This window comes from Diadema antillarum, unplaced genomic scaffold (genome assembly GCF_040938485.1).
Source record: "Diadema antillarum isolate AM-2024a unplaced genomic scaffold, OU_Dant_1.0 scf00000029, whole genome shotgun sequence".
Classification (NCBI taxonomy): Eukaryota; Metazoa; Echinodermata; class Echinoidea; order Diadematoida; family Diadematidae; genus Diadema; species Diadema antillarum.
In genome coordinates, this window is record NW_027270918.1 from 9,395,463 (window position 1) to 9,421,356 (window position 25,894).

Here is a 25,894-nt window from a genome sequence, read left to right on the forward strand (position 1 = left end):
CATATTATCTTCTTCCATACAAACATGCAGGAGTGAACGAAAATGTGTTCAGAACTGGACATAACACGGGCAGATCCGCAGATTGATCGATCTCGGTCATGGTTTATATTAAATTGTATCATTATAGTATGCATGTATATCATTTCTCTGCTGTTGCATCGCGAAGTTGCCTGAACTCATTTCATATTTCATTTCATTTATGGGGGCGTTGTGACAGAGTGGTTAAGACTCCCGACTTCCGATCGGAGGATCCGAGTTCGAGTCCCGATCAGCGCTTACGTCCTTATTGGACAAGATGATTTTACCCACAATGTCCCTCTCGACCCATGTGTATAAATGGGTACCTGGCAACGCTAGGGTAATAATAATAATGGCAGGGCCCTCTGGTAGAGCAGTGGCAACACTGAAGAGGCTACCCTGGAAAAATAAGACCTTATTATTATCATTATCATTATATCTTCGGTCTGCAGCGATTTACTTTCGCGAAGGGGTTCCGAAACCCGGTGAAAGTTGGACAGAAAGGCACTCGTTTGGTCCATTTCCACCGTCGGACAGCTTTCATACCGAAGGGAAAGTCGTAGCACTTTTTCACCAAGTAAGTGACGTCATCTCCAGACTCTCCCAGGTCGCTTTCGACGTCGACTTCGTCGTCTTTCTGGAATTGCATCTTGCTGAACTTGATCATTCCTCGCTCTTCCGGGGAACCTGTTTGGCCATAAAAATCAACGAGACTAAACATTGTGCGACTTAATACTACACAATAAAGTCATGATCTTAGCCAAAATCCCGAGAAGCGATAATAGAATACTGTATAGTTTGCCCCTTGTTGTATTTCAGTGTAAGCACGCACAATGTATAGGTCCTGCAAAAATGTTACCTTATTTACATTTTACAGATGCCACAATGTCTAATCTTTGAGAGAGCATTACCAGTACACATTTGTGTTCTACTTTTTTTTTCTTCAAAAAGAAGTAATTACCAGGAATGGTGTTGTCCAAAATGCAGCCGACTGTCCCACCTAGGAACATGCTTGTGCCCAAAATGATCACCAAGATTTGGTCAAACGTCTCAGAACCTGCATGATAACAAGTCACAAGGATCGTGTTAAAAGAATAGTGTATTCATTACTAGCTGTACTTACGCGCATGCTCTCATTTTTAACTGAAGTTCTTGCATGGCAATAAAATTGACTACAGACCGATCCGACCTGACAGCAAAATCCACCAAAAGATTACGTGTCCCATTCGCGCAAGCATACTATGCGAATGCATGATATTGCGACCCGCTCGCGCTCGCCGCAATTTATACTCACTAGCCGCGGTCACAGTGGCAGAAGATTAAGGCCGTGTCACACCAGCCTTGCGTGCGACTTGCAAAGAACAATTTTGACTCCCCGGAGGTCCCCGTAGATATCCGCACATGGCAGTACCTAGCATGTATCTCAAAAGTAGTCGCCCGGAGGTGAGCACGCATATTTTTTTACCCGCAACCGTGTTCGAGGCCCTGTCACACCTTTCCGGGCAAGCTACTCGGGCTTGTTACGTGTATGGATTTTTTTAGCATACCGGACATTCCTGAGGGCGGAAAGGATTTGTGCGAGTCAGCGCATGTGTCTTACTTGCTGGACGCGTTATGCTTGCGAGTATACTGTGTGACCTTTGTACCAGTCGCGTGGGGGCTGACAACTCAGTGAAGGAATTTCTCTAACGGAATGGCTGAAATCTCACAGAATTTCATTATCTTGGCTGCATACGGGACTGCGAAGTACCTGCGTGGGAATTGCCTGGGAAGTACTGCCGCTAAGGGTCTCCTACTGGCGTTCTGCGTGGACTTCTACGGGCATTCCCGCGACTCACCCGGAAAAAGTTTTGGTCATGCTCAAAACTTGGCTGCGGTTAAATCGGACTTGCGTGAGCACCTCCGGGCAACTACGCGCTAGATACTGTCAGGTGCGGACCAACTGCGGAGAGCTCCTTGGAGTAAATTTGTTTCCCCGCAAGTCAAGCCGCAGAAGTTCCCCCGTAAGGTATGACAAGGCATGAATGAAAATTGCAAACATTCTTGTTCGCCCGCTGAAAATCTTATACGTGCTGGAAACTACCTCCTCGCCACAAGCCCGCGTTATGGTGTGACACGGCCTTAACCAAGTTCAAGATCGCAAGTCTTCGTGATCTTCAGTCATCCGTTCACACTGGCAGCAAAGATCCGTCATCCTACGTATTACTTTGCTGGCAGCCAAACTTTATCGAGAAGTTTGGGTCGTGCGCGTGCCAAAGAAAGAAGATAGAGCGCGTCGTCGGATTGCTAGTGATTGTGACGTAACAATGAACACCTGTATAACACAAAATAGGCACCGCCCGAAAACAGGTGGTGGACTGGACAGGTCACGTGACAAATTTCGCGAAGTTTCAGCTTCTAGCGTTCACCCTGGAAAAAGATCGAGAAGTTTGGTGGGGATGGGGTCAATATCCATAGTTTGAGTGGGAAGTTGCGGGAAGAGTTTCGCGAGAAGTTTCGCGGGAAGTTACACTGGCAATAACACTTCGAGATCTGAAAGATAGCAATCGTAAACTTTTCGATCGTCTGCCAGTGTGACCACGGCTTATCATACATTCAGCACACGAGTTCGCACGTGGACACTGCAGTACGAAAATTGTTGATTTTCTGCCAGATCGGATGGGTCTGTAGGGGCAGAAAGACAGAGAGAAGAAGAAGAAGACGAAGACGAAGGATTAAAGGTATCGTATAGTTTTGGTTGAGACCTAATTTCAGGTTTCTAACATTTTTTGGTGAGATAATGAGAAACCTCTTATGAAATATGAAAGAGCACGTAATGCCATGAAAAATTCAACGTTCATTTGATGAAAATTGGTTTTGAAAGGGCTGAGATATCCAAAAAAGAGCAATTCTAATAAAGTGTGGGACCCACATTTTAGTACGATCACTTTGTTTTACTTTGTTTTTGGATGTTTCAGTCATTCCAAACCCGATTTTCATCAAATTAACTCTGAATTCCTCTTAAAATGGTATGCTCCGTACTATTTCATAAGTGTTTTCTTGGTATCTCACAAAAAGATAAAAGCCCAATTCTCATCTCCACCAATACTGTACTATCCCTTTAAAGGGACTGTACAGTACTGGTTGAGGTAGGGATTCATGTTTTGAACATTCCTAAGTGAGGTAATGAAAAGCCTCTTATGAAATATAAAAGAGCATGGAATTTTAAGAAGGATTCAACGTTTATTTGACAAAAAGTGCTAATAATAAAAGGCGACATGCCACAACTTTATTAGGATCTCTTTGTTTCACCTTGTCTTTGGATATCTCAGCCATTTCAAAACCGATTTTCATCTAATAAACTTTTGATACCCCTTAGAACTGCATGCTCTTTGACATCTTATAGAATGGTTTCTGAATATTTCGCAAAACGTTAAAAGCTAAATCTTCACCTCGACCAGAACTGTACACACCCTTTAAAGTAGACAAGACACAAGCAAATAGATTAGCACAGTTCGCTGAAAAGGTTCATCTGATTGGAAAATCAACTGGATGAGCGTTCGTTTTTAGATTAGCACAGTGCATTTCATAAATATATATTTTTTTGCTACATGCGAGCTTCCTCGTGTTTGTTTGTTTGTTTATTTGTTTGTGTCTTTGTCTTCTTTTATTTTTGAGGCAATTTGTCTAGTTTTGTATTAAGTTTTTTACAATTACATATCGTTTATGAGGAGACAGCAAAACACGAGCCGTGCATTTCCGCAGTCTTTCCGTTTCAAACAATCTATTGTACTTATATCACAGTGTTTTCCTTGATTACAATGTTGTAGTAATTGTATGTAATTATGTGTATTCAAATGTCTTAGTGCAACTGCATTTTTGTTGGAAATGAAATAAGTAAATGAAATAGAACGAAGTCAATCACAATTATATGCGTGTGCGCACTTTACAAGCGCGCCTACACCATTGCAAAGGCAAAAAATATAATGTTCTTTGAAAAGCCTGATTTATCTTGTGCTATGTTTTTGTTGAAAAAGAAAAAAGAAGAAGAATGAAAACAAATGAATTGAATTGAATTGAAAAACGGCATTAAGGTAGGCCTATTACAGTATACATGACATTTTTATTTCTTTTTCTCTTTTTTTTTTGGGGGGGGGGGGAATTTTATTTTCTTTCCAGAACTGAAATTTCATGCTCTTTTGTAATTCATTGGTTCCTACATGTTTATCAAAACATGATTTCAGCCTAACGTATAAAGTTGTTTAGAATTTGATTTAAATCCTGTTGACCTTCTTTTTAGCATAATATGTATCAACGAGTCAAGTAACTTTATTTGATGTTCTTTTTTTTTTTTACAAAACAAAATAAATTGAGATGAATTGAACCAAAAATAGCTTGCCAGAGCGTGAAATCAACCTGCAGTCCAAGTTTTTGTTTAAATGTTCACATTACATACGGATAGTTCAATTGTGTAGATTTAGTCAAACAGGTTTGGGGTTATGAATAAATGGGAATGAAAGAATTTTTCCACAATCTCGGTAATTACAGGTTGGGCAAGATCCTGTAAATAGCGAGTTTTAGATATGCGACGCGAACGCTAAGACAACGCATCCTCGCGGGTTGGACATTGGAAACAGCTGTATCGCGTATATGCGGAACACCATTTTTGCCTAATTAGCGTTACCGTTAGCGGTATCTAGCTCGCTGATGAGGAGCTGCATGGATGAATAAGCAAAACTGTTTAATGCTGTTCCGATGGGTGATGGCAGTGACCTGTGTTGATGGAGTCCCTGTTTTCGTTGATGTAGGTAGGGCCAGCTATTCCAATGTAGAACGCTGTTCCCAGGATGAAGAGGTTTCGGGACGAGTTCAAATTGACAAACTGGAGGTTGGAGAAACCCACGGCGGCCACCATACCTAAAACAAGCGGTCGAGGAGAATCGTGGAAGAGAGTACGCTATGCACTATCTCTGTGATTTCAAAGAGAAACTTAAATTGAACAACATTTTGAGTATATTTAGACAGTCTATATTAACCAATTGCTAGCAGGAACGGGTGTGCTGTGTATAATGATTTTATTGGAATCATCAATAACGGGTACACGGAAGATTATTGTGTAAATCTGTCCTACTCAATACGCATCAACGTTGATAATAACGTCATCAGTGGTATTTTGTCACTGATATCTGTATATCCTACATGCATATTAATGTTTGAGTGTTAATGTTTATCAAACCTGACAAACACTTCAATTGCACAAGAGATTCAGCACGTTTGTATTCATTTTTGACTCAAATAATAATTTTACAAGCAATCAGATATTTTCTCGCCTTTTTTTTTTTTGGGGGGGGGGGGGCGTGCCTCTACATTTCTTTAATCTGCAATAAAAGTGACCTATATACAGATGTATTATCACAAAACTTTACAGAAGACACCAAGGCTAATGAATGAAAATGAAATAAGAAATCAATAAAAATGTAATGCCGGTTTCTTATAACAACTTTTTGAATGCCATTAAGTTTTATACGACACTTAATCTTATCCCTGGAAATGATTTCTGTTCTCTAATATCCAGGGGACTTTCTTTTGCATCACTCTGAATTTAGAAAACATTTACAAATTTCGAGTGAAAAACTAAATAGAAACAGAAAAAGTAATAATTATTGTTACCATGTGGTCCTGCTTTCACACACCTCGTGAGGGGCATAAGTACAAAAGCTTCTATGAAGCTATTGGAATTGATGTGAAATATAGTACTTGAGCTTACTTTGAATCCAGTGGAATTACGCAAGATTTCAATATTTTGTTACGTGTAGATCAGTGATATGCCATATATCTATCAATTTCATGCAAGTCTCTATAGTAAAATAGCTACTAGATGGGGGTATTCCGTTACAGAAGGCGTAACCTTTCGCGGAGACAATTTTCGTTAACATTACAGCATGTACACAGTCTTCTTTTTGAGCTTGAGAGTAGTACCTACTCGTAGATACTTAGGGATGAGTGTCTTTATCACAGGCGCCTCTATCACAGGCCAACGGCGTAGCCAGGATTTCATCTTAGGGGGGGCGGTTAGTGTGCGAGGGAGCGAAGCGACCGAGGCCGAGCGAGCGGAGCGAGCGAGGGGGGGGGGGGTGTTTGGATGTTGTAAATGGTGCAATTTGATGCATGTTTTTGCGCGTTTTATCGACGTGAAACAGTCCCACTTGTTTATGGTAGCAGTTTATTTTGATGTAGATTATTATTGAACAATTTGCCTATAAAATGGTATAATTTAGATACACTTCTTGTATTAATTCTTTTCTCTGAGTATCATGAACGCGACTGAACCCGAGCGAGCGGAGCGAGCAAGGGGGGAGGGGAGGGTGTGTCCCCCCTCCCACAGTAAGAACTTTTTGCATTTTGATGTTGCAAATGGTGCAATTTGATGCATGTTTTTGCGCGTTTCATCGACGTGAAACATTCCCACTTGTTTAAGGTAGCAGTATATTTTAGTGTAGATTATTATTGAACAATTTGCCTATAAAATGGTATAATTTAGATACACTTCTTGTATTAATTCTTTTCAGTGTATATCATGAACGCGACTGAACCCGAGCGAGAGGAGTGAGCGAGGGGGGGGGGGGGGGGGGAGGGGAGGGTGTGGGAGGGGGTGTCCCCCCTCCCACAGTAAGAACTTTTTGCATTTTGATGTTGCAAATGGTGCAATTTGATGCATGTTTTTGCGCGTTTTATCGACGTGAAACAGTCCCACTTGTTTAAGGTAGCGGTATATTTTAGTGTAGATTATTATTGAACAATTTGCCTATAAAGTGGTATAATTCAAATATACACTTCTTGTATTAATTCTTTTCACTGAATATCATGAACGCGACTGAACCCGAGCGAGAGGAGCGAGCGAGGGGGGGGGGGGGGGGGGAGGGTAAGAACTTTTTGTTCTTTGGGAGCTTTTTCGTTCTCCCACGGTAAGAACTTTTTGTATTTTGATTTTGCAAATGGTGCAATTTCATGCATGTTTTTGCGCGTTTTATCGACATAAAACAGTCCCACTTGTTTAAGGTAGCAATATATTTTAGTGTAGATTATTATTGAACAATTTGCCTATAAAATGGTATAATTTACATACACTTCAGTGAATATCATGAACGCGACTGAACCCGAGCGAGCGGAGCGAGCGAGGGGGTAGGGGAGGGTGTGGGAGGGGGTGTCCCCCCTCTCACGGTGAGAACTTTTTACATTTTGATGTTGCAAATGGTGCAATTTGATGCATGTTCTTGCGTGTTTTAACGAGTTGAAACAGTCCCACGTGTTTAAGGTTGCAGTATATTTTAGTGTAGATTATTATTAAACAATTTGCCTATAAAATGGTATAATTTAAATACACTAGTCTTCTTGTATTAATTCTTACACTGAATATCATGAACGCTGTCTGTTCAGCAATCAAACAGAAAAAGCATGCACACGAGGGTGTAGATAGGGGCATATCCCCTCCCACACGAAGGTGATTTTGCGTTTTCAGACCTGAAATTCAGCGATCTGGTGCAAATTTTTGATGCAATACTTTTTCATCGAAGTGTTAAAATCACGGAATTTAGCTCTTATTCCGAATGTGCACCATCTGTGCGTATGTATAAAGTCTAGTGAGGTAGAGCTTAGGGGAAGGGGATTCCCCCTCCCGTTCGCGGAGCTTTTGCGTTTTTAGAATTGAAATAAAGCGATCTGGGTGTAGCCACAGTCTACTTCTTTGCATTTCTGGGGGGGGGGGGGCGAGCAGGGAGAAGGCGTTGGCGAGTGTTATCTCCACCCTTCCCTTCCGATGGAGCTTTTATCTTTTTAAGGTTGAAATTGAGATATCTGGTATACGCATATGTATATGGAATCAACATTTGGGAAATCACCAAAAAAAAAAAAAAAATGATGGGGGGGGGGGGCTGAGGGAGGAAAGAGTCTATTAAAAGGGGAAATTCCCCTTAAGATACATGATGGAACCTTCAGTTTTCGGAATATAAGTGATAAGTCTTGTGCACTCAGAATTATTCAGAATTTTTTTTAATCTAAAAAGTGTACTTAGCTAGGGAAAGAGGCACAGAGGGGGAGGGTTTGGGAGGGGGATACCCCCTCCCAAGCACGAGAGATTTTGCATATTTTGAATTGAAATTCAACGATCTGGTGCACACTTTGAGTGAAATATTAAAAAAAGAAATATCTTATTTGATGAAAGGTTGCAAAGGAGACCCGCTTAATGTGCATGCATACAGTATACACGCATTTTTTTTTCCCGCCTCCCAAATCCCCGGTCCAAATCTTAGGGGGGGGGGGGGGGGGGGGCAACCGCCCCCGTCCCCCCCCCCCCCCCCCCTGCCTACGCCAGTGTCACAGGCTACTTTGTAAACCGAATTTTCCCTATCAGGAGTTCACAGAATGAGATCAAAATAACTGAATCGTTCGGCAACTCACCAAACGTTGCAGCCATAACGCCCCCGATGACTGGAGCTGGGATCGACACGAGAACAGCGCCCGCTTTCAGCCACAATCCAAAGACGAGAAGTATGAATGACATCACCTGCACAACGAACCGACTTCCCACCTGCGTCGTTGATGGTGACATTACACAGCACATTTTAGTTCGATATGGAAGTACTCATGCCACGAATCTGCGTCAAGTGGTGGTTAATCTATAGGTAAATATGCGTAAAACTGGACAGCAAGATAGCAATGTTCATAGATTCTCTCGACCCCCCCCCCCTCCTTGCTCTCTTGCTCATCACTCGATCCCGCTATCATCTTTTGTCCTGTCTGATTTGTATGGGATTGTCGAGCCTATGAAATGTCATACCTTTAGTGCTTGGAATGGAAAATACAAACGAGATGCAGGTTGAAATATCCAATGTCCTCCTATGGATATTCATGCAAACAAAATGAATGATAATACTCACTCAGCGTTTAGATACTTTTTATCAATTTTATGTTGTATGTATACTTTGTGCAGAACAAAATAATGACGCGTAATGCAAGCAGATATAGAAATGAAAACCCCAAAACGTAATTGTTTGGAGGCGAATCTCTACAACTACATAACAATATTCATTAACTTTACTTATATGCGTCAATTACAGCAGCGGTATAGTGATCGTGTATGTGTTTATTTGGTATTTTTGGCCGTTGCTGACTACTTTTGTTGTGTGAACCTATGGAAGCTATTCTCACCTTTGTGATACCTATCACTCCTATATTCTGGCTATACGAAGTAGCACCCACACCGGTCCCCCACAAGGCCGAGATTATACCTCCGACACCTTCCATCCCTATCCCACGGTTGACCGCGTGTGGCGGAAGTGGAGGGGCGCCAGCTATTCTGGCGCATGCGTAGTAGTCACCGATGGACTCAACGATGGAAGCGGTACAGCCTGCCATCATACCCAGAACTCCGGGGGCAGTTATCCGTGGCGGTCCCCACTGACCTGCGTAAGATAATTAGGCGAGTTGAATTACAAAATTGTATGGCAATTGGGACCGATTTCGACTGTTGCTGGCAGGGAATTTTTTTTTCTTCTGATATTACATGACAATTCACAAGAGGAGAACAAGCTTAGGGTTGCACGTGTGTGATAATTGGACAGTCCTCCATTTTGTGTATTATAGTTTAACATGACTATCCTTGTGTTGCGTCATAAGGAGATCACGGTCGTTGCGAGATATGGCTGCGCGAATCATGCATCAGAAGTCTGCTGAGGTATCAAGACGTAAAGTAAAAGTATTCTCCTAACTATAAGTCCCGCCTACAATCTAAACTATAGTTAACTTGTATACGGCATTGTCCTATTGCATGTAGAGAATACTGTAGGCCCTACTCATTTCAAGCATATCTCAGTGGAAGAGAAGTCGCCGCGACTGCCACGACTCTTGCGACTAAAAATGGCTGGTGTTCTCACCAAGAGGGTAACTCCAGGACGACGTCCGAGACGTCTAGAAACAGGGTTACACGTATTCGCCCTGAAGTCGCGGGGACGCCGCCGCGACGTCTCTGAGACGTTCTCTTAGTCGCAGAGACGTCTCCGCGACGTCTCTACACCGTCATGGGCCTCCGAAAGGTCGCGGGCAAGATTAGTCTCCTTGACTAGGCCGCAACCAAGGAGACGTCGTGGAGACGTCCCCAAGACCATCTGGAGTCTCGTGACTCCCCGGCGACCTGGCTGGTCGCCGACGTCTCCGCAACCAGCGAGACCCAAGCCGCCATCACGTCGCTATCTAGTGTCCAATCCCATGTGATAGCCACTTAAGAAAGTTTCATCATCCAACAAGTTACCCAAAGTTATAGGCCTACTGTATCTGCCTGCTACTTTGGAATTCGCTGTACTGTCTCATTCAAAGACACCATACCTGGATATGGAATGTAGTACCAGGGTGTAGCAGACAGCTGTTCATGGTTCAGGTCGGTTCGAGCCCGGTAGCCACTCGAAGACTCGTCGTCAGGAAACACGTTCGTTACCGTCAGAATGCAGCAGAACAGCCACGATGTGAAGAGCGCGAGCACCACCTACAAATATAATGCATCAGCGATGGAAATTTAGATATGATGATAACACATGTTTTTATGAATACGAGAAACTATGGAAAATCAACATTGAAAAAAAAATTCAGAAGAAATAACAAAAGTCCAGAAATGTATAACCATCTAAATGTATGGGCTTTTGAGCCTAAATCTCCTAACAATAATAGGTATACCTGGGATACATGGAAATATCCCAATCCGTCACGTGATCATGACGTCAATCGAGTGAATGGCTGTAATCTTCCGTAGGCCTTACGTGTACATAAAAAATAGCCAGTACCATCCTTTTTCACATTTTGAATACAAATTTCGACTGTATTCATTTACATTGAATAGGTTGCTATATCGCCAGGCATAGACAATTCTATGCATGGTCTGCATGGTCTCTTTCGCCACGAAATTACAATTTCATGACGGAATTGTCATTTCTCCAACGTAAGTTTGTCATTCTGTGGCAACGAAATAGTCATTTCCTGACCAAATGACCTATTTCGTAACGAAAGAGACCATGCTTCACTTGGCGCCCCATACTTACCTACAAGTTTATCCTCGAGGTTAAGGTTCACCGTCTGAACGTAACTATTCTCTTCTCTTGGATTTCTCGATAAGTGTTTTCAGCGTTTCAGCTTAACTTAACCAATTCCCTTAGTACTCATTCATAATTTGGTTGCTTTGTAATCACTACTTGCGTAATAGCTCGTTTTGTTTGAAGAACTAGAATAATTTGAAACCAACCTATTTCAGAAAGAGTGCTTAATCGTAATCTCTTGTTTCATGTATCTTCTTGCCCTCATGAAAGGAATGAACAGAAATGTGCAGTTCATTACAATTTTGGCATATGAGATTACATTAAAATTGTAATTAATCATCATCACACGAACCGGGAATAATTTGAAGAGTGGGAACCGGACCACCTTGAATCTCTTCGTTTTCCCGAATCCGAGACAGGGAACGTTAACGCGGTCTAAATACTGCGAGAAGATAGCGATGAGAGCCAACGTGCTGCAAAGAGCGGGAAAGAAGAAAATTGTATTTTGATCCGAATCCCAAACACTTTATTGAAAATTGCTGCTGATTTTCAAAACAATACAAAACAAAACAAACTATATAACCAGGCCGGAACAGGCTCTGCTCCGTTTCTCTCAAAATATTCGTTTTATTTCAGTTTTCCATATCCAAATAATACAAAATTATTATAAATTCTTGCAACAATATTCATCTAAAAAAAAATAGGTGCACGAAGGCATATCAATGAAGTAACTAGGAAAATATGCATAAAATAGATGTAAAACATTGATAATATAGGCGTAAGTACGCTAATGTTGATGTGTTATATATATGTGTGTGTATGTGTGTGTGTGTGTATGTGTGTGTGTGTGTGATATACCTTTAGCAAATGATTTAACTGATAATTATTTTAATTTTGTTCTAATTCCCAATTATGTTAATTTATACACAAGGTAAAAATATAAACTCACAGGCCAGCAATGCCCCAGTGCTGGCTCGCGTACGAAGACGCCACGTTAAACAGCGATAGTCCGATCAGACCGATCGTAGGAGCGATCGTCAGTGGTCCAATGAAGCGCAGAAACAGGCTGGTAATGCCCGCGAAACCGACGACGATCTCGAAAATGGAGGCGACAAGGACAGCTCCACTCAGCTATATGTATGATCAATAAAGAGACTTCATTAATTGACGATACCATCATTAGCTATTTTACCGTATACAAGACATATTAAGATATGGATATAAATTTATGTCCTGAGCAAATATATGCATGGTAAATTCGTAATCGATAGCAAAGCCTGCATTTATGTGGTGCCTACGAATAGTATTAATGCATCCTACTCGATGGGATTGTTACCATTGCCATGATCACAAAAGTACTGCTGCATAGTCAACAGTTTTTCTGCTACTACTGATTTTTTTTTCCCTCCCTGTGCATCGACTTGTTTTCTGATTGATGTTCTTTACCTGATGGGCCCACATTGTACAAGATTTGTCTCTTTAGTGGGTCCCTCCATTTTTCGCAGTTTGCGTATCGTTATTTCATTCTCATTGCTTCAGATTTCATGACAATGTATTATAATCTTAAGGTTCTACAATTATTGTATACTCTTCTCGGTTTGCTTTGTTTTGCCTATGAAACCTCATGTCTATGTTCTCGTCAAAAACAAAATGAAATAAAATCTGAATTTAATTGAATAAGCTACTAGTAGTTCGGGGTTAGCAAATTGTGTACGTGGGTAAAAATGACCTTGTTTTCAAATGACATAATGCATATTAAGCTTGACTGATGGAATTCATCAGTCATATTCAAAGAAAGTTACTAACTTGCGTGGACCAGGTGACATGAGCCCCATTTCATAAAAGGTGTTAGGGTAGCAACTCCTGTTGGAATGGCAACTTCCCACATCGACAGCCAATCAGGAAGCTGGATTCATGCCGTTACCATGACAACTGCCATTTAAGCAAGAGTTTCTATCACGTCAACTTTTTTATGAAATGGGGCCCAGAATGGTATGTACTCATTAACACTTGGGAAAGCATCCATTTCACTACTTAGCACTGAATGTATTAAAAATGTTTTCTTTGTTTTCGTTATTTCCTTGGTTATAAAGTCTTTTCTCTCTGTGTGATTCGTCTGACGTCATTATGTCAAGATTTTCATACATGGAGTCCTTTTTTTTTTCTATCGATATTGCCAAATGCCGCTTTGGCTATCAGGTGGATATGCTGGCAAGCATCGTTTACAAGGTCTATTTTAACGATCATTACATCACAGATCCTTATCTCAGTGAATATGAAAAACTGTCAACATACCCTGTTGGTGCAAATGACCCAATTCTGCTATTGCTCATGCACAAAACTGAACTCCGAACTGGCTTACACTGTACTACGCGCATATACCACCCACAGCAAAGTAACGCGTTCACGACATTATTATCAAACTAAATATTTGGCAAAACTTGCCTCCTGTATTCGGACTTGGTATTCCTTCATCTCCTCCTCTTGAATCTCAGATGCGTTTGTGGCGTTGGCTAAAAAAAATACATGATATGATAAAACAAAAAAAAAATGGCTCAAACATTAAAATGAAAGCTTGAGGACCTCTCATCGATGACAATTTTATAATGTTTATATCATAGGGAGAGCAGAAGCCGCGGAACGTTTTTTGTTTGTTTGTTTGTTTGTTTGTTTGTTTGTTTGTGTGTGTGTGTGTGTGTGTGTGTGTGTGTGTCTGTGTGTGTGTGTAGGGGTGATGGCGGTGGCATGCAGATGGGGGGAGGGGGATAGTGCTTGTTGGTTGGGCCAAGGGGCAATGCTCTTTCCCCACCCCTTCGATGGGAAGATAGGGTGGAACCCACGAAAATAATTTTCCGTGTATTGTGTTTATAAGATTAAAAAAAATCCTGGTTCATTTCTGGGTTTTAGTCAGATCCAACATTTCTTCTCGATACTTATGATAGTGCATGAGAGGGGAAGAAGGATATTTGGTGTTGCAAAATGTGAGTGTCCACTCACCGCAACAAAAAGAGATTGTCATATGACTTGATAAGAGATGTGTGCTGTAAGGCGTGACGAGATCATGTGCTTACCGAAGGCCAGTGCTGCTTCATAATATTTACAGGTCAGTTGATCTATTGACAACTAATTAAGATTTAATTCATCGGGGTTGAGCGTCTCAGCTGAAGTTTTTTTTTTCAGAAAAGCAGAGACATTTTTTTTTTTTAACCCAGGAGTGCTCACCTGTCACAGCCGGACAATCTCCGCGGACGTTCATCAGAGAGAAGGCAGGGAGAAGGAAGGTAAACGAAGGACCCTGAACTATTGGAAGTCTGTAGATTTTGTAAGACAGTATGAAAATAAGACATGATACCACAAGACTACTGATTTGTTGTTGTTTTTTTCACTTGCAAGACCGTATGCGTAGGGATCGTCAAACATATTGACATGATGTAGTTTAAGCTATCACCCCTTGATTGTGAGATACCTATATCAAGTGCGTGGATAGTTGTTACATTTTCATTTTCTTTGAATATTGAAGTTCACTCCGAGCATCGATTCAGGGTAACGTTAGAAAGTGCATGTTATTGGCTTTTGGTATCACTTCGCTGTGCATTAAACATGTTCCTTTGTTTAACAACGTTTAATAAGTATCACCCAGATTTGCTGGTTACCTTTGAAAGAAAACTGTTTTGTTTTGCGATGTTAAATATTGTTTACCAATGTGAAAATAGGAAAATAAAGTGACTAAGAATGGATGGATATATATAGCAATCCTCAGACGTAATATCGGAATATGATTTATTCATATCATTCATTAAGATTTAATCAGCAGTTGCCATGAATACCTAACTCTTCTTTCAGAGTAGAGAACTTTTCTTTTTTTTTTCAAGTAAATTGTTAGGTACATGGAGATGTAACTCCACTTAAACTGCTTGTTTGTTTATTTGTTTGTTTGTTTGCTTGCTTGCTTGTTTGTTTGGCGGGTGCGAGCACCTTGATCCAAATGTCGTCTGCAAGAAGGTCTGGATACCAGCAACCACGAACTGCGTGGAGACCAGCTTAGAGATGATGTCCAGGTTGCCATGGATACAGAGATATGGCGCCAAGATGAGGGGTGTAGCAAAGAGGCCCGTGAAATCTGCCAAGAAATGCTGGAAGAAGCAGAGTGAGAGATGTGTAGAGAGAGAAAGGGGAAGAGGGAGAGAGAGAGAGCGGAGGGGCGGTGTTAGGGAATGGCTATACTTTTATGACGTCTCTACTCCATCTCCGAGAAAGATACTCCCAGCCCAGTCACACATTCAAGCTACGAAATTGTTTTTGATGTTAGATAACAAGCTATAATAGCCTTGACATAATGTTATATAACAGCACCGCCAAAAGGTGATAGATCTGGCAAGAGCTCTATATGCTCATAAATGGAAGCCGTATTCGCTTTATCAGCACTGTTAAAAGAATAAAAAGAAGAAGACATGCATGACGAAGCCTTTTTTGCTCGAAAATATCCAATCGTCAAACAAATAGTTCCTAAGACAGCCCAATGCCACAAGAGAACACAAACGACAGACAAAAACGGACATTCTAACGACGGATAAAAGAGGACAATTTAAGAAATGGTAAACAGTTAACATGAGTGTCTTTATGTTATCTTGTTTCAATTTGACTCTACTCACAGATTCTAAGTTTTTTTTTATTTGAAGAGAATTCTATCTCTAACTTTGCTGCTCAGCACGGCAAACTTTCATTTCATTTTTATTTCATTTCCAACAATGCAAAACATATACATGCACAAAATAACACAATATCAATACAATTAACTTTCTATTTACTTGTCTTTACCTGCATCGCCAACAAGAACGTGCTGTACCATGGTGGTCGGTCGTCGATTCCATAGATCACCGTGCTTCTGTTCTTGGCAGCTGTGACGCTGGTATTAACGTCCTTGTCGATTTCTATATGTGTAATGTTGGGGTCATCCACATCCGCCAATCGTATCTCCTCCATCACGGTTTTCTCTGTGCGGTCCAAACTCGAGAAGAACGTTGATGCCGAAACAAAGAGACAACTTCGCCCCTTCAAAGTTTTGAGCCTTTAATACACTTAGGCCCTACACTTGGTCCGAGACAATTTCCCTCCAGTAAAGGGTCAGATAAATATTAGTGAGGAGCTAGTAACCCTACACACTAGTTCCGATGACCGCAAGAAGTCCGGAAACTATAACCAAGGCTATGAATACATACACGGAAAGTCGTTTTGTATGTCATAAGTCAACAGGGCTGGTGTCAGTGCGCAGGAAAGGCCGAGTGTACCGCACAAAATTGTACAGCATACATTTTTGCAATGCATTGTGACCGCAGATAAGTGAGTTGTGATCTCCGACGTATTTATGCTCAATGTGCAGGAGTCAAAAGACTGAACAGCAGAAAAGATGAATCCCTGATTTATATTTCTCTCTTCTTTGTCCAGGTTTTTTTTTTCCTAAGGCTATTTGTAAAGTCGCCATAACTGTTCGCATGTGTGGAGCTCATTGTTGTTTTCCCCAGAATGACAGCTATTATCCATTTTAAGAACAGATTAAGAATAGTTGAGTGCAGTCATTGAAGGGGCAAACAGTCGAGTGAAGCCTCTGCCGAATCTTGTTTACTGAAAGAGAAAGAAAAGAAACATGAAACGAACGGCCCATTATCAACAATGACGACAGTCTAAGAAACGATATTAAAAACACATTAAGGGAAAAAGGGATTCCACATTAAGAAACAACAAAGACATAATGGGTTCTATACTGACCCCTCCCTGTATACAAAAAAAAAAAAAAAAAACTCGTTGAATCGGAGTGCTTTTAACATTTCAGCACCAAATCCAGGGACCGATCCATGTATCCGTAAAGAGGAGGCGCCTTTGCAAAATTAAATGGGGGGTCGCACGCACCCCCATGTTTTTCTTTTTGTGTCTTTTACTTTGAAAAAAAAAAGTAAAGAGGGGGTGCGCGCCCGTTGCGCCCCCTCTGGATCCGCCACTGAAAAACAAAATAACAACAAAAGTTCACTTCTTCACCTGTGGGGGTACATTCAAAGTGGATCCTGACTTTCAATTACTGGACACAAGTTCGAATCCAGTCCAGTGCTTAAGTCCGTGGACAAGATCTTCTAACCCACCCTTTCCCTCTCAACCCAGGTGCACAAATGCGTACGTGGCAACGCTATAGGGTAATAATGGTGGCAGGGCCCTCTGGTAGAACAATGGCAACACTGAAGAGACTAACCCTGGAGGAAGGGCACATTCTTTTATTTTACTTGAATTCCTCACTCTTATTCAAAGCTTCGAACTTTGACCAGAGTGCCACAAGAAGCTAGGGAGGGGAGTCATATCCCCCTCTCTCTCTCTTTCTCTCTCTTTGTGTGTCAGTGTGCCTTATTTATTCCCTAATTCGCTACTCAAACGTGAATAAATTATTTTCAATCCCGCCTCCCTTCCCTAACGCATAACCTGCAAAGGAACATAATATATACATAATACCTGAATCCTAGGGGAGCACCAAGCTTCGACGGCAAGACAGGGCTATTCCTATGCCCTCCCCTCTCAGTCCTTCCATAATTTGTAAAGAATCACATATTTAAGAATTCACCGAAGCTGACAGACTGAAACTTATTTACATTATAGCAGCAGCCTGCTCAATGTAATGCATATTTCTGTCACGATACAAATTGCAGGTTGTATGTTTTGTTTTTGTTTTTGTTTTTTTTTACACCAACTAATTAGAATCATTGAATTTCCATAACAAGCGTTCAGCCCTTATCGCTATGGCCTTACGGCGTACCCAGCAGGGAGAGGGGGGGGGGGGGACATTTGCCCCCCGCCCCACAATTTTTTCCCAATACTGTATTTCCATACATACTCATTCAATTTTTCAATTTTTCACAATGTGCAACAATCACTCAATTTCACTTCTAAAGATACATGCATTTTTTTTTTTTGGCCCAGGCGCTCCTCGCCCTCGCTTTCCTCATTATCACACCAACGATTAGAACCTCTCACAAAGAATGTTTATAATTCTTTTAGAACACTAACCTGCATCAGATTTATCAGCAAGCCTGATTAACTTCTTTCTTTTCCTGATGTCGGCTATGCCCTCTTTCAACTTGGAAAGGGCAGCAACGTGCTTGCCTTCCTCCAGTAAGGCCACGCCCTTCTCTAGCTTTTCCTGCAAACTAGAGTTGAATTCGAATTGAACTCTATTGCCCTTGAAACTAAATGACAATTCCGACGCCCTTTTTAGTTGTTGAAGTTCCGTGGAAGCGGCAGAAAGCTTTTTTTCGCTTTCCTCTTTCACTTGGGCGATGGAAGAGTCAAAATACTCCTTAAAGGAACCGAAAGCCTCTTTAATAGCGTTGCTCACGAATGACGGGGTCAGTGTTGCGGGTTGAGAAACTGTGGGGACATCAGAACCCAGGGTGTGGTCTTGCTCTCTGCTGAATTCCTGGTCCGACATTTTGATTTCGGAGAGCAGAGTCACATTGCCGCTAGTGCACGATAATAATTGAAGCGAGAAGGAATAAGACGTCCGTTCTGCTGCGTGTCGAACTAGGTCAGAGGGGAGCACCAAGGGGAGCACCAAGCTTCGACGGCAAGACAGAACGGACGGAGAGAACTGATGACTTACGTACGCGCCTGGAAACCACCCTCACGAACTGCTTCTTGACATGCCGGAACCAATACCGCCTCCCGATGCTCTTATCCCGACAGCTGTTTCGTCCTGGTCATATGGTCCTCTATCTTGAGCTTGCAGGCCGTCCCGACAATACCAGTGATGGACGTCGCAATTCCGTCTCTGAATAAGACGTCCGTTCTGCTGCGTGTCGAACTAGGTCAGTGAGCTCCACAGCTCTCTCCGCCTGCGAAAGCTTCGAACCCGGCACCTGTCAACATTCTTATGCTAATAGGTTAGCTCAGCTAACAATTGAAAATATATTTATTCCCTAATTCGCTACTCAAACGTGAATAAATTATTTTCAATCCCGCCTCCCTTCCCTAACGCATAACCTGCAAAAGAACATAATATATACATAATACCTGAATCCTAGGGGAGCACCAAGCTTCGACGGCAAGACAGGGCTATTCCTATGCCCTCCCCTCTCAGTCAATTAAAGAACGGGTAACAAAGTGTCATGCACCAACAGAACACCCGTCAGCACCGACATAACATCTGTCATACACCGACAAAACATTCCTGGATCAGCACCGAATGACTGCAACTGTTCACGCCATGTTTGCCAACTCCAACTCTCATGTCCCGAATGGACACTTTTATTACACCCCACCCTGGTTTCACCAAGGCACATCACGGTTCTCCGTCACACCTCCCCCCAACAAGAGGAAAGTTATGAATGTAACTTTTCGACTATAAACACCTTCGTTGTAAGGCTTGCTTCACTGTTCTTGCTTACTACACGTATTAGTTTAGTTTTGTAATGTTTTCTTAAAACATCACCTGGCATACTACACATATAATTACTGATTTTGAGCCTTATCAGAATCAGTTAACTCCGGCATCAATTGTCCACTTTTGGAACAATACACATGTATATGAAAACTTGACAAGCCCCCTACAAAACATGTAAATACAATATCAATATGTCGACAGTAATACACATGTGAAACTGTTTTTAACGGGTGCACATATGGGTGCACATAATCCGGAAAGATTACACCAAATGTAATCAATCATTTCTCCAGTAGTATCAATATTTTTACTGAGACTGTGCTTTCTGGTAGTCTCAATTGTAATTATATCCTCACATACTGGACCAATAAACTGACATAACTTCAAACATGTAGAGTGTTATATTTTTGGTAACACATACACTTCATCTTTAAATGTGGAAACTAAACATACACTTTCTTCCTGAAATTGTTCTGACTGTTGCAAAGATATGTCTGTTTCTCCAACACAAACTTTCACTGGAGTTTCACTGAATGAGGTAACAGCACACATCTCTTGATTATAACAACATCGTATTCAAACACTATGACACAGGTGTACATCTACTCAATGTACTTGCTAATAAATCTTATACGTATGTCAACTCTGTGTCATAAGTTAGCAAAAGCAACAACAAAAATTAGCCATCGGACATTTCTTTTTGTTACTCCACACATACATGTTTTGTTACTCGTATGTTATAACATATGTGCAAACTCTGGAAAATATCGAGATCATACTCGACACACAAATGTGACTCTGTCACTCTGTAACGAAATACATATATACAGGTTATTGATTTACAAGAGTGACATTATATCTTGGCTTCTTTATGCCTCACTGTCACTCAACACTTTTTCATTAATACAAAACAACACAAATTCTTTTGTTTGAACACAAATCGGTTGACATAAAACTCAAAATTTGATCAACAGTTTTCCTGTGACTGGCCGGTTGTGTTTTGCTATACTGTTTCTGCATTTGCTAGCATTAACTCTGTAACGTATCGGGTACATTCAGGTACATTGAATGAAATCAAAATAGAAGTGTGCAACTGAAGCGCAACTTTCACTGTAATCTTACACACCACAAATGTTGTATCCGGGCGCTTCCTGTAATGTTGGGTTTTCAAAACATCATACAATGCTTGGCGTGTAACACATCGTGAACATTTTCAAATGATGTCTTCTTATGAAGACAGAATATTGTGTACTAGTACTTTCTCATACTTCCTAGCATCACTCACATATACTGTTTTCGTTTGAAACAAATATGCTTAACATAAATACAATTTCTTCCTTCACAGATCCTTGGGAAAGGAAGAAAACTGAACGAAAATACATAAACACATGTATACATTGTCATATACAAACAAAAAATTAACATCAGTTTCTTGTTTGTTTTGAGTCTTGTTGGAAATGTTCTGCTTCATGTAGGTTTCACTGTAGATTTGAGATTGTTATCGTTCGGCAACATTATCAGCGCGTGCACAGTTTCAAACTCGCGACAAAGCGTCTGCTAATTTGTTGTCCTTTCCTGCTATGTGCACAATTCTCAGTGGGTACGGCTGGAGAATCAAACTCCAACGGAAGAGACGCTGATTCTTGTGCTTGAAGCGTTCTAAGAATGTCAATGGGTTATGGTCAGTGTACACCACGATGTCTCTTCCACCGTCCAAATACGCTTCGAAATGTTGCACGGCTAGAACGACACTGAGGCATTCCTTCTCCACAGTTGAATACTTTTGCTGATGGCGATTCAGTTTTTTGGAGAAGAAACACACGGGTTTGCTGTGTCCGTTGTCGTCGTCCTGAAGTAGCACGGCTCCTACTCCTCGGTCACTAGCATCCGTAGCTAGCTGGAAGCTCCTCTCGAAGTTTGGTGCGATGAGCACGGGATCGTTCATGAGGACGGCCTTCAGCTTCTGGAACGCATCCTGGCAGCTCGCCGACCACTGGAACGTTTTACCCTTTTTCAACAAGTCCGTCAAGGGCACCACCAAGTGACTGAAATTGGGGACGAATCTCCGGTAGAATCCGCACATTCCCAAGAAGCGCTGAAGCTCCCGTTTCGATGCCGGCACTGGGAAGTCCACGATGGCTCGGACCTTTGCATCTCGTGGTGCGACGCTTCCTCGGCCTACCTTGTGACCTAGGTAGGTCACACAAGCTTTCCCAAACTCGCATTTGGCCAGATTCACCACGAGTCCTGCATGTGATAACCTCCGGAACAGCTCTCGAAGATGAGCAACATGCTCCTCCCACGTATTGCTGAAAACCAACACATCGTCTATATAGACAACACAGTTATCATGACCAGCAATAACTCGATTCATCATCCGTTGAAAAGTTGCGGGGGAATTCTTCATCCCGAAGGGCATGACACGACACTGGTATAACCCGGAGGGCGTGACAAACGCCGAGATCTCTCTGGCATCCTTGTCTAATGGCACCTGCCAATACCCTTTCATCAAATCCAATTTGCTGACATACTCAGCACTTCCTACCCGATCAATACATTCCTCAATCAAAGGAAGCGGAAACGAATCAGTCTTGGTTATGGTATTGACCTTCCTGTAATCTATACAAAACCTGGACGTTCCGTCTGCCTTTGGGACTAGCACTACAGGGGAACTCCAGTTTGAATTACTAGGCTCTATGATTCCATTTCCAAGCATGAAATCTATCTCCCTATCCACCTGTTCTCTCTTCGCAGGTTGAATCCGATATGGATGCTGCTTTATGGGTGCATTTTCACCAACATCTACCGTATGAACAGTGTCTTTCGCACAGCCCAATTTATCACTGCAGACCTCCGGAAATTCCTGGAAGATGTCGACAACATCTTGCCTCTCCGAATCAGACAGATGACTGAGCAGTAACTCTGGATTTTCTAGTGCCTTTGAGTTCTCTACTCGCGGAATCATTCCTGACTTGAAACTCACACTCTGAGAATCTGGAGCATCATGTTCAAACTCTTCTGCACTTTTCTCAGCACTGTGTACGACACTCTCACTCACAACTGCACCTACGTCTTCTACACGTTCATGGTATTTCTTCAACATATTAACGTGACACACTCTCTTGGTTTTTCTACGATCTGGCATGCTCACCACATAAGTCTCCTTCCCAAGCTTCCTCTCTACTACATAGGGACCACTGAATTTAGCCTTCAATGCATCTCCTGGCAATGGAAGTAGAACCAAGACTTTGTCTCCAACCTCAAACACACGACTCTGTGCCTTTCGGTCAAAGCGTTCCTTCATTGTCTGCTGCGAAGTCTTCAAGTGTTCTCTCGCCACTTCATTCGCTCTCACAAGACGCTCTCTGAACATGGATATGTAGTCTAAGGCATTGGAATCTGTCTCTTCCTCATCAGACAACAGCTGCTCCTTCACAACTTTCAGGGGCCCTCTTGGCTCATGCCCAAACACCAACTCAAAGGGGGAGAATCCAGTGGATTCATTCGGCACTTCACGAGCAGCAAAGAGAAGAAAAGGGATACCTTTATCCCAGTCCCTGGGATTATCCTGACAATAGACCTTCAGCATCGTTTTTAGCGTCTGATGGTACCTTTCTAAGGCCCCCTGTGATTGCGGGTGATATGCAGACGACTTGATCTGTTGAATACCAAGCTGGTACATCAACTCCTGAAAGACACGAGACATGAAATTGCTACCTTGATCCGACTGAATTTCTTTTGGTAGCCCGTACCTAGTAAAGAAAGTCAACAAGGCATTCAGAACTGACTTAGCAGTTATGCTCCTCAACGGAAAAGCTTCTGCGTATCTCGTGGAAACATCCATCACAGTCAATAAATACTGACATCCCGACTTGGACTTCGGCAATGGACCAACGCAATCTATCATCACACGGCTAAATGGCTCCTCAAAAGCCGGAATAGGAATCAACGGCGCAGGTCTAATGGCATGTTGTGGATTTCCTACCACTTGACATTCATGACACGTTCGACAAAATTCAGACACATCCTTTCTCATCTTGGGCCAGAAGAAATGAGTTCTAATTCTACACAAAGTCTTCTTGACACCCATGTGTCCGGCCATTGGAATTTCATGTGCAAGACGTAGAATTTCCTTTCGATACGGCGGAGGAACAACTATCTGGTTGACAATCGTCCAGTCCTCATCTGCGGGACGATCTGGAGGACGCCATTTCCTCATCAAAACACCAGACTTTACATAGAAACATTCTGGCACTCCCTTCGCCTCATCTACAGTCAATGCACCCTCTCTCAACTTCAACAATTCCTCATCTTCCATCTGTGCTTTGATTAAAGCCGGCTGACTGAACACACCTTCTTCCCAACTTTGTTCTCTTTCACCTTCACTAGTCACCTTACCAAAGAATGTGTCATGAAGAGAAATTTCACTTTCAGACTCCTTTCTCTCACGCTCTGCTTCACTTGCTCGAAACCTGGTGATAGCACATGTTGGAAATACTTCTGGAAATTCATCAACCAGTTTTTCGGTTTCCTGCTCGTACACTGGGACTTCAGAAACAACCGGGAGGACACTCACTCGACCTCCTGCAAGGTCATTACCAAGCAAAAAGGAAACTCCATCCATAGGGAGAAATGGAACAATTCCCACAATCACTTCCCCTGAAATCAGTCCACTATCCAAATTCACTCGGAATAGAGGGACCGCCTGCGTTCCTCCATTGACATCATGTATCAATACTTTTCTACCCGTGTTACATTCTATGGGCATACTCTTCACATCTCCTACCATGAGGGACTGTGTAGCTCCAGTATCACGAAGGATGACTACTGGTACTCTAAATTCAGCAATGGTAACTGTACCCTGGGAAATGAAGTCCTTGTACTTTTCATCCACACGACCACTTGAACACGTATCTGTCATTGTTGAGACAGTGCTTTTCACAACATTTGGATGACGCTGTTCATCACTTACACTTGACTTAACAAAACCATTGGTGGCTGTCTGGTTCGGTTTCTCTTTTGTTTCAGCATCTGAACTGTTCTGTGTACGTGTGTCTGCATGGACTAAACCATGTGTTGCTTTTTGCTTTTGTTTTACTTTTGCTTCATTTTGTTCCAGCAATCGCCTACATTCGGACTTAATATGACCTGTTTTCCCACAGAAAAAGCATCTCACCTCTTTGTATTGAGGCCGTGGCGATTTCGGGCCCTCTTTCTGTGATTCAGTCTTTACTTTATCCCTGCGTTCACTGTAACTACTGTGCCACTTTTGAGTGTCATGATTTCTCAACTGATCAAACTTCCTCTTTCCCTCAGGACTTTTTGTTTTCACCTTATGTGTCAACTCATACTGGTCAGCTGTGACTGCTGCACTCTTTACATCATGTACTCTTCGATCTTCCAAATATGTTCTCAGATCTGGAGGTGTCGATTTCTTGAACTCCTCCATCAACACTATCTCCCTCAAATTTTCATAAGTGAGATCTACTTTCATTGATCGAACCCATCGATCGAACATGATTTCCTTTTCTCTCTGAAACTGTACGTAGGTCTGTCCCGAACCTCTCCTATATCCTCGAAACTTTTGCCTGTAGGCTTCTGGGACTAACTGATAGGCAAGAAGGACTGCTTCCTTAACTGTGTCATAGCTATTTGCCTCCTCATCCGAGAGAGCAGACACTACTGATTGTGCCTTGCCTGTGAGCTTTTGATGTACTATCATAGACCAATATTTCTTCTCCCACTCCAAATTCCTGGCTATTCTCTCAAAGGAGAAAAAGAAAGAGTCTACATCCTCTTCGTCAAAGCGGGGGACTGTGTTTGCCATTTTTGCAATGTCGGGCGTCTTCTGTCTCGACATAGTAACATTAGGCCTATCCCCTTGGACGCTACTGGACTGGGCCTGGGTCAACTCAATTTGACGTTGCATTAACTCTTGTTCGAGTCTCAGATTTTCTGCCTTCATTTTTTCTTTTTCTAACACCAATCTAGCCAGTTCTAGTTGTGTGGAATCTACCCTCATCTCACTAGGTCTAGTAGTAGTAGTACTTGGAGCAGTTTTTCTACCAGCACTCTCAATCTCATCTGTACTCTCACTCTGGTCTGTGTGTTCATATTCTACACCACCCAGTTCAAGCTTCTTCACCAAAACTGCAAAGATTTCTTTCTTTCGACTACACTCTCTGATATCAGCATCTACATGAGTTGCAACCTCAATCAATTGGGCTTTCACTAACCCTCTCAATCTACCAAGAGTGACGTCTTTCACAAACTCTGCAGCATCGAACTTGGCTGCCATGATTTATTCACCTCTAGCTTTCCGACTAGATTTCAAGACTACGTCGCTAACGCAACTTCCACAGTACACTCCACTCACTGCGTACCGAACTACGAGAAT

General features: G+C 42.1%; 2 protein-coding genes across 2 annotated transcripts; both read right to left on the bottom strand.

Moving 5' to 3' along the window:
- Nucleotides 1-451: 451 nt before the first annotated feature.
- On the bottom strand, nucleotides 452-18,546 carry LOC139737661 (solute carrier family 23 member 1-like). The gene is made up of 13 exons (XM_071648341.1): nucleotides 18,126-18,546; nucleotides 15,897-16,072; nucleotides 15,054-15,211; nucleotides 14,301-14,389; nucleotides 13,524-13,591; nucleotides 12,028-12,209; nucleotides 11,431-11,551; nucleotides 10,378-10,534; nucleotides 9,205-9,458; nucleotides 8,455-8,584; nucleotides 4,771-4,914; nucleotides 980-1,075; nucleotides 452-705 (listed from the first exon to the last, which is right to left on the bottom strand). The coding sequence occupies exons 1-13, from the start codon at nucleotides 18,544-18,546 to the stop codon at nucleotides 452-454; spliced, it is 2,250 nt and encodes a 749-aa protein (XP_071504442.1).
- A 2,485-nt stretch (nucleotides 18,547-21,031) lies between these two features.
- Nucleotides 21,032-25,795, bottom strand: LOC139737671 (uncharacterized). Its single transcript, XM_071648351.1, has 2 exons — nucleotides 25,060-25,795; nucleotides 21,032-24,411 (listed from the first exon to the last, which is right to left on the bottom strand). Exons 1-2 carry the CDS (start codon nucleotides 25,793-25,795, stop codon nucleotides 21,032-21,034), a joined length of 4,116 nt encoding a protein of 1,371 aa, XP_071504452.1.
- Nucleotides 25,796-25,894: the final 99 nt, after the last annotated feature.